The sequence below is a fragment of the Gossypium arboreum genome, chromosome 12 (genome assembly GCF_025698485.1).
Source record: "Gossypium arboreum isolate Shixiya-1 chromosome 12, ASM2569848v2, whole genome shotgun sequence".
NCBI lineage: Eukaryota > Viridiplantae > Streptophyta > Magnoliopsida > Malvales > Malvaceae > Gossypium > Gossypium arboreum.
In genome coordinates this window covers 3877360-3887894 of record NC_069081.1, presented here as the reverse complement: position 1 = coordinate 3887894, position 10535 = coordinate 3877360, and the positions used below count along the sequence as shown (strand labels likewise).

Here is a 10535-nt window from a genome sequence, read left to right as displayed (position 1 = left end):
CAATCAACTTTTATCAAGTCAAACTTAAAATTGGAATTAAATCACATCTATTAGATTGTATTTGACAAATTAAATGTAAAATAAAACAAATTCATAATTGGCACTAAATTTATTCTATTAACAAAATCATAAAAAAAATCAAACCTCATAATATTAATAATTAATTTTAATTAAATCAAACCCTAAAACTTTAACAAGTAGCTAATTGGACCAAATATAATATGGATATCACGTTAGAAAAAGTGTCAAATTCGGACAGCAAATGATATATTAAACCATTTCAATTTATATATACTAGATTATGACATACTAGGGAAAGAAATAACCTATGTAAAAATATATTTATAAAAATATTATCTTAAAACTGATGGTTTGGGTGAAATAGTTGAGTTAAAAATTTAAATTTATTAATACCAACTTTCAAATCTCATCATAGTATTAATTTATTAAAAATATGAAAATATTAATATTTGTTACTTTGTAAAAGTAAGGGCTTTTGATAATTTTTAAATTGAGTTAAGATAATATTAATATTCGTTATTTTGTAAAAACAAAAACTTTGATAACTTGAAACTGAATTAGGATCGAATTAAGAATGATATTATCTCAATCAAAAGCTTAATAAATAATATATATATAGTAGTGTACAAGCCAATTTTGGGCCACCCCAAAACCCAATAACTAACCTACCCTAACCTAAACAGCCCAATACCCATTAAGCCTAACTAATACATCAGCCAACCCAAAAATTCAAACCCCATTTACAACCAGAACCCAATATCCCTGAACCCATATACCCGAAGCCCAATAACCTAAACCACCAGTCCACTAAACTAACAGCCCATTACACAAAATAATACAAAAAACCCTAACAGCCCCATACCCCAACCACAACAGCCCCATACCCCCACTACAACAGTCCCATACCGCCACAGTCCTCGTACGCCACACCCTGTGCAAGATGCTTGGTCCGCTCAGACTGCAAGAAGAAAATAAAACAACAAAGAAGAACAGAGCGAAGAGCGAAGAAAAGAAACAATATTTTGTACTATCCTTTGGAACATTCGGCTATAAAAAGGCCATTCAAACTGATGTAAAAGGGTTGGAAATTTGTTCTATCGAATATAAAAAGATCCATTCAAATTCTGAGAAAATCTTGCTTTTATTAGTACTTAATACAATAACATCACCAGATCAGACAAGAATACACTAGAAATTGAGGAATCAAAAGGGCAAAGAAAAATCTAAGGTAAAAATTTTTTTTTCTCTCGTTTTAGCTACTGTTTCGTTTCTACATACATAAATATTTAAAAAATATTAAAGTATATATATAAAAATAACAAAATAAAAAAAAAGAATAAAAGAACAGATTTTTTTACCTTTCCGCCATCACATGGCCTTGGCCGGCGGACCTCCGATGGTCGTCCGGTGATCAGCCCCCACGGCGGAGTCCTCCTCTCCCTCTCCTCTCTCCTTTCTCCCTCTCCTTTTCTCTCTTCTTTTTTTTCTTTCTTCCCTTCAAATGATTTTTTTCAAGTTTTTAGGCTATTTATAGCCCAAGAAAACTGTACCGCTTTTGGTACCAGATTTAAAGCGTAAAACCGCTTTTGATGCGGATCGGTCGACCGACCGGTCCGGCCTGTGGTCCGCGATGTTTTTGAAGCGGAAGGGCTAATTGTGCGATCGGCCCTTCCGCATTTTTGCTATTCCCAATCGGTTCTTCCTATTTTAATTTGGCCCAAAAATATGTTACGTTATATAATTTAGTCCCTGGCCAAGCGCAACGTTTTAAAGGCTTGGAAAAATTGCTTTTTTAACCCCCACTGTTTGCAAGCACATTCAAATAGGTCCTCAGGCTTGTCTCTTATTTTAAAATTTGCCCACAACTTCGTTTTTATTTTAATTCTAGTCCCCTTTTCGTTTATTTTTATATATTTATTTAATATCCTTGTTATTTTTATATTGTTGGTATTATTAGTATTATTATTATTGCTATCATGCATTAGTATATATTTTTATTATGTACGTAAGTATATATACATAATTTCATATTTAATGTCTTTTATTCATTTTGTTATAGTATTTTATTAATGTTATGTTTGTTTCTTTTACATTCCAATAATAATAATATTATTATAATTATTATTATTATTATTAATATTAGTTCATGCTTTGTTATATATTTATATATTTATAAATACGTGTACATACTTAATACATTTGTGTATACCCTAGTAGTATTATTGCTAGTTTTTCATGTGTATATATTATCCAAAGGCTTTAGTATTATATATATTCTTCGTACATTATATATGTGTTCTTTTAATACTATACTTTACATGTATCATGTTTTAATGCTATACTATTATATTTTTATATTATATTACATATATTATATTATATTCATATTTTTTTTATATATATTACAATGTATATTTTTCGATAGTATTAGTTATATGTATGGCTTATATATTTCCATGTACGTATCTTAAATATTATGTTTTCGTCACCATACTTACTATTATTATATATTTATACATATATTCACTGTTTTTATTTCATGATTAATTCTTATTACGTTTAATATTGCGCATTGTCATTGTCTGTAATATTAGTGTTGTATGAATTATATGCCTTAATGTATTTCCGACTATCATCTTTCGCTTCCGCCCATTTTATATATTTCCCCGTCATTTATTATTTTAAAGTATTTATTCATACTTTATTAATTTCAATACATAAGGCAATATATCGATTTAACACTATGTCGTTGATTTCATCGCTATGTTGGGTGAACGTCAACCGGCTCGTGTTAAGACGGTATATCCTTCTAAAAAATCAAAAATTTCAAACTTCTCGTCTTTTTTATCGGACCGCGATTGAATTTTAAATTGAATTCGTATTTTTGAACGTCAAGACAACACGTGTTTATGAGATACCAATTTTTGGGCGTCGCGAGGGTGCTAATACCTTCCTTGCGCGTAACCGACTCCCGAACCCTAATTTTTCTCTGGCTTTTTAACGTAGACCTTAACTCGGCCTTTTCCTCTTTTTTTTAAAAGAAAAAATTTAATAGGTGTCCGATCACACCTAGTAAAAAGATCGGTGGCGACTCCCGGTTTAATCTAAAATCAAATTTCAAATTTCAAGTTTTTAATCGCCACAATTAGCGACTCGAAACCCAAATTTTTAAGTCGCTACAAGTAGCTTATAAGATTATAATTTAATACATATTTTGGAAGTGCTATATATAGAATCAATGACCATCTTTTCTTTAATTATTTTTTTTGGGTGATGGGAAGAATATGAACATGAAAAAAATTACTTTCAACATCTTTAGACATTCTTCAAATATTCGAACTTCAAAAATGTGGTTATGAAAAAAAAGTGAAAAAGCAAAGAATTAGATATCCAAGTAACACTTTGTGTAAATATATATATATATTCACATTTCAACACGCAAATATAATTAGCAGCATAAACAAAGAAGAAAAGATTATAGATAGGGTGAAACTGGCAGCACGAGCAGTATTTTTAGGCAGCCTTGGGTAATCACCAGGAGGTGGCATCACACATTCATCACCATTAAACAAAATCCTCTTAGGGAAAACCCATCCTTCCCTGAAACTGAATATCCCTTCATCTTTGTGCAGCAACATCTCACTTTGCACATTTCCAACCTCACCTTCTTGTAACAGCATGTCATTGTAGTACTCAACCCCCCAAAACATGCCACTATCATCTGCACACATCCATAATTTAACTTATATGTCAGTGTTGCATATAAGAGTATGACTGATGATGAATAAGCTTATTATTAGTATCTTACTGATATGTCCATATTGGTTAAGTGGGTGATAGTTGAAGCTGAAAACTTGTGTCAAGCTTTTGAGGTTAGGGTGCAATGCGACCAAGTTCCAGCCACTATAGTTCTTTAGGATATTCAGATTATTCACAGTGATCTTCACTCGCCAATATTCCCTGTAACTTTGTTTCACATGCCAATGGTCTTATTGGGCACATATACCGTGTGCATCTCACTATCGATGGCGGCTCTTGATTTGAGTCTTTTACTTGTTGCAATAGCGATGGTGTTTCGCCAAATCTGTTCAATAAACAAGCATCAATGATGGTGTTTCTTTAATAATCTTAATGCTGTGTAATAGATTATGAAAACAAATATTAAGAGAAATTAGGTAAAAGTATCAGAGTCTGATGTAGGTGTGAGATTGCTTTTTGTGTCTCTACTCAAAAATAGGTAAATTAATCTTGTACATTAAATCAAAAAGTAAACCAGTCTTTTCTGTTAAAATTTTAATCTATTTCTACTGTTAAAAACCGGTATGGCTAATAGAATAACCAAACGATGACTCATGATGTGCCACATGTACCTCAAACCGATGTGCAGGGAATTAGTTTTTAACAGTAGAATTGGATGAAATTTTTAATAAAATGGTCAATTTGCTCTTTCATCTAATTTATAAAGATTACTTTGCCCATTTTTTATTAGAAGGGGCAAAATGCAATCTTGCACCTAGTAGATATGCCTCCATTATACTTTTAGAAATTACTTTACACATTTTGACCCGGATAGTCCTTGGCAACTGCAGCTGCACTTGGGACAATGAACAATCGAGTCATTGTAGAATGCAGATAAGGAGACACAGCATTTTGGAGAAGTTGATGCCTGATATTGGGAGTAAATACACGTCACATTCCATGTCCCTGTAATAAATCCATGCATATAATTACTATACTATGAATCATGATGAATTATGATGAACAATGTTGAAAGGCTTAGTGCAAAAAAATGTATAATTTCGGTACAAGTACTTACCAAGAGCTTGTGTCCAGCGGCGGCCACCATCTGAGCTATACTTACTTGGTGCAACCTGAACCGGTTTCGCACACGTGTAGCCTGGAACTCCGAGACTGAAATTTTGTGGCATATCGAAATCCGAATCAGCGACACCTCCAGCTCCAATGTTCATTTGAAAAACTGCAGCATACTTAGTAGGATCTTGAATCATGGATGATAACACACCTCCTTTGCAACAATTAGAAGTTTGAATGTTATAGGGAGCTCCAGGTAGAAGATCAACAATCAATGGCTTCTTCTCGCAACAATGAGGAAGTTGTCCTCCTTTGAACCTGGAGCAGTTTCCTTGCTCGGTCGCCTCGGCTCCCTGTATGCTCCATATCACCTCCTTGCCAAGCCATTCCCACCCCAGTTTCCAGCCGGGCAGCTCTATGTGGCGGTATAGTTGAAAGTTCAACAATGATACCTTCACCTGCAATTATGGTAGGCTTAAGAATCCTGAAATACTAAAACTAATTCCTTCACGTTTACATTTGCAATTCAGAGTGTTTCCAGCAATTGCCGGTAATGCAAATTGCAGACATAACTAGAATAAGGTGGTTTGAATAGGTGGTGGGGTGTGATGCCTTTAGATTATTTTTTGTCTTACATTACAGTATCATTACATAAATCTCACCCCACCACTATTTTTATACTAATTGCAATTAAACACACCCAACATTCAAACCCACCCTAAGCTTACTTCCTTCAAGTTTGCTCCAAATTCATTGCATATAATAATCAAAATATTTAAATCCATAAAAACAAGTTGAATATTTTCAAATCTGTGCAATTAATGGTAGAGTGAGCAGTGAACATGTACTGATTCCTGAACCAAAAAGCTGTATTCTTTTTTTAATTTCTTATAATTTTTTTGTTCATCACTTATGGCATCCAATAAAAACCCCTACTTATTGAGTGACGATAAAAGTGAATAAGGCAAAGGAATGGCTATCAAGAATTAGAAACTTACATCATTTGTATCAGAATTGGATTGCAAAAGATCCCATTTAATGGTTATGTTGCCTTTAGGATCCAAAGGATCATATCCATCTGCATGCATTTTAATCAAAATCAGTCTTCCCCAATCAAAATAGAACTTCAACAAAACTCAAAGAATAAAAAAACCAGGTTTATTTACATGAAGGTGAAACTGAGCAGAAGAAGAAGATGAGAATCAAGACCATATTTGCTGATCTTCCAAAAACAAAGTAAAAAGGGTCCATTTTCAAAATAAATTCGAACTGTGACTTGAGCAAAGGGTGCTTCTTTTGTGTGGTTGAATATAAAATGTATGAGCGGCAAAAACAAATAGAAAAGGAAAAACAAAGATTAGGGAAGTTTTGTTTGATTGCTTACCTTTAATCCTTAAGACAAATTAAGAAATAAAAATTGTAGAATAAATGAAATGAGAAGGGTCTTATTGGATTTGCGAGATTTGGAATTAATGAAAATTTTAATTTTCAAATTATGCGATCTAGATGAGATGATAAGATTTCCTCTAACTTAACTAATGAGGGTTCGATACTCGTTTATCTAATATTTAAAATCGAAGTGTTTTAAAAATAAAAATAATCTTAGATAGAGGGGCCAATTTTCTTGACAAACAGCAAAATAGTATTCTATTTGGGTCATATAAATTTATTATATGAAAATTATTTATATAAATATGTATTACAAAAATTATATCAATTATGATATTAAATAATTTATCAAATTAGTAGTATGAATCAAAATTATATCAATGGATAGCATTTATATTTATATGAAAAAATTAATGTTGTTATAAAATACCCATAAACCCATAAGCTTAATAACGAAAGAACCAAAATAGCTTAAGAAGACCATAAAAAAATAGCTTCATGGAACAACTATAAAGGCTAATAGCAAGCACACAAAGAATTGAGCTACCACGGCTAATGGTAAGCATACAAAGGATTGACACCGGACAAAGGCGTTACACAAAAGATTGACATGGTCAGTCCACTATCCAGAGCAAACATACAAGGCGGAAGGAAGTAGTTAATCTAAAGGCACCTTTCATATGCTCATTCCATCAACTCTTTGAAAATTCTTTTGGTCCATAAACTGATTTAAGCATCAAAAGAGATAGAAGTGCCAACTCCAACACCTTTTACTTCACCCTTTGATTTTGCAGATCATATCAAGTCCCTTTTGCTAACCCAAATTCATACAAACTCAAAGAAAACCTTAACATTTGGCGTCGTCTATGGGAATCTTTAAAAGGAAAGTCACAAATATTACCACAAAAACCACCCCTACACCAATTTCTGCACCCCCATATTCCCCATACATTCAACAGTCCGTTGTTAATATTTTGATGCGTCAAGTAAAACAATAAAATGGAATTTTAAGTTTCTTGGTAAAAAATTAAGCCTTTAAAAGTTAAAAAAAAATTTTGGATCCTTAAGAGTTGGTAAATTTTTTCTTTGACTTAAATTAAAAAAATTTGTTAAACCCCTAAAAAATTAAAAAATAATATTTTGAATTACTTTCAGCTTTGGGGCTCCAGATGACCCTAGATGTTCTTCCTCACGTTAACCCAAATATCATAACTTCAGAAGTCATGGGTTCTACCTCTATCAGAGCTTTCACAACACCATCTCTTCAGGTCCCACTTCGAGGTATTATCCGTACCCTACTCATATTCCTATTCCTTTCACTATTCTAGGGTTTTCTCAACCTCAACGATAGTCGTCACCCCAGCCTGTGGTAACCCTTTTCCCTTCAATATCTAGTATCACAAGAAACCCAAATATTGTCAACCAACCTTATTTCGTCCCAAACCTTTCGGCCTTCACAATCGATCCATTAGTTCCCAACCCAACGCCTATATTCGTTAGCTCCACCGCTAGCTTCTCTTACACACCACCAAACTATATCTTTGTCAATTTTGGTGGCTCAGACACCTCTGTTAATGAATAAATGGTGGAATAATAAGGAAATATCTTGAAAATGGAAGAGATTAGATTTTATTCTCTGGGTGCATGAAAAAAAGAGAGAGAGAGAAGTTTTTATAATATTTACTAGCATAAATTTTTTATGATAACAAATCATGATTTCATATCCAAAAATAATTCAAAACTAAGTTTGAACACATATTTAAGTTAAAATTTACTTGAAAATTTGGAGTTAGATTAGATTTTTTCTCTTGATTTTTAGGATTTGAAAAAATCTGATTTATCATTCTTTTATTGGAAAGAAATAGAGATGAGGTGAAATCACAATTTTATAGAATCTTACTGAAAGAAAGTTATAATTTCTAGAAATTTCTTGAATATAAACAAAACTCTTTTGATTTTTCACTTCAATTTGAGCTTTAATCCAAGGGTCGTCGAACTTGATCTTAGATGGACGTGGGTTGCTTCAATTGTCGTGTTGACTTGTTCTTGAAACAAATTTGGACCTCATTTATTCAACTGAATTGGATTGAAAGGTGACTTTATTCAAAAACGACTTTTATCTCCCTCTCCATGGTTGAACTGGATTGGAAGACAACTTTTCTTTAGAATGAGTACGATATTCATCAAAATTTCTTAAAGTTCTTCGACTTATTCAAAGAATTTTGTAGAAATCTTCTGAGCTTCTTGAACTTGTATGTGTGGAATAATTTGGGGTGACCCCATTTTACAGTGTCAATTGTTTGAATAAAAGAGTTTTAATAGAATTTAACTAGTTCCTTTTAATAGAATTTAACTAGTTCGTTTAATTGTTCTACAAGAATTTAGAGCCCTTTATTTATTATTTATCTATAATTAATTTAATTAATTAAAGATAAAATGATCATCTAATATTATCACTTAATTATTTTAATTTTAATTCTTGATCATATATTTTTATTATTTATCTCTTAATTAATTTAAATTAATTTGAGAAAAATAATTATGGCATAGATTCAATGTCATCATTTCAACCATAGTAATTTCAGTTTTACCCTGATAACTTTGACTTGCCATGGCTCTTTGTAATTGGTCAGAAATTCTTTTCCTCTACACTGGTTTATAATTGGAAATCAACTATGGAAGCTTAAAGATGGATGTTGGATGTTGGAAGTGGAAGAGAGCATGGATATGTGGAGAAATTAATGAATAAATTAAGATAAATTGCTTAAAATATTATAATGTAACAATGTAAGTGTATAATTTGATGTATATTTGTAAAGATTAAATATGTGGATTTAGTTTTTATGATATTATTGATGGAAATATTGTGTTAAAAGTATGAAAATAATATCGATGGATGATATATGATTGAATTTATGTGGATAATTCAAAATAAGTATGGTTGGTAAATTTGTGTATGAAAAATTAAAGTTGTGAATTTATATTTGAATTATTATTAATTCATGTGCTAGAATGATGGAGAAATTATTATTGTATGAAAAGAATATACTATGGTTATTTGGAATAAAGAAAATTGGAATTTAAAGAATGTGAGAAATAATTAGTGATGAATTTAAATTGAAAATTTAAAAATCAAGTAAAGAATGATTTGAAGTCTATTAATTATATTATGTGGATTCGAAATGATTGATATATGTATAGAATTGAAAATTTAGTGAATAAAGTGTTCAATTCTGAAAAAATAAAAATAAAAATAAGGACTACATTGTAAAATCTGGAATTTTGGGAAAAGGGATTGTTTTGCATAATTGTGCAAAATGGGAATTAGGACTGATCGGGAAAACGTTGAAATACGATTTTAGGGATTGAATTGTAAATAATTGAAAATATGGAATTTTAGGGATTAAAACCTAAAAGAATCAAAAATTGAATTTCAGGGATTTTTTTGTAAAATATAGGGACTTTTATTATTATTTTGAAACATTTAGGTATAAATATGGGCATAATAATTGTATACTTAATTCTATGAAATATTTGATAAATTTGTAATTTGTTATGATTTGTATGTGAGTTGGAATATTTGTTAAAGTTGTGTATATGAATTTGTGATGAATTAGTGAGAATAAATAAAATCAATTTTTAAAGCTCAGATGAGAGAAATATGTATCAATTTTTATATAAAAACACGAAATTGAATTTCAGATATTGAAATCGAGTTCAATAACAATAAATTAAATGTCTGAATTTTATGCAAAGTTTTGAAAATTTTTAATGTGACAACACTTATTCGGATTGTTACAGAATCGGGTAAGGAATGTTATAATGGGAGTGTAATTAAGTTGTTAGATTTGTATGGCACAAGACCAAGCAACAACTAAGTCAAGAGCTTTATATGTATTATAGATAAATAGGCTTCGTTTGTCTCATTAAAAACAATTTCTAGAAAATAATTTTTGAAAAATAAATTGATTTCCTAAAACAGTTGATATTTTCGGTATTTGGATGCTTTTGCATAAAATATTTTCTGTGTTTGGCAATTTTTTGAAATAATTTTCTAAATTTTTTAGTGAAATAAACACAACACAAATATATTTGTTACAAAAGAATTATAATAGCATTTCCTTTTGCCAACCAAAAATTTATTTTATAATTATTAATATTATACTTAATAATAAAATACCTAATTAAAACTTAATTTAAATTACAATATTTGTTTAAGCATGATTTAAACAAATACTCATATATATATACTTAAATTATTCATATTTTACTATAAAATATTTATTAAATATTTATAAATTTTAATATATATT

General features: G+C 30.5%; 1 protein-coding gene across 1 annotated transcript; it reads right to left on the bottom strand.

Moving 5' to 3' along the window:
- Positions 1–3393: 3393 nt before the first annotated feature.
- On the bottom strand, positions 3394–6212 carry LOC108477811 (COBRA-like protein 6). The gene is given in 7 exon segments (XM_017780299.2): positions 3394–3742; positions 3830–4008; positions 4010–4105; positions 4572–4725; positions 4838–5291; positions 5832–5911; positions 6000–6212. Coding segments are annotated over 7 exon segments (1338 nt in total). The 5' UTR covers positions 6085–6212; the 3' UTR covers positions 3394–3452.
- Between the last annotated feature and the right edge of the window lie 4323 nt (positions 6213–10535).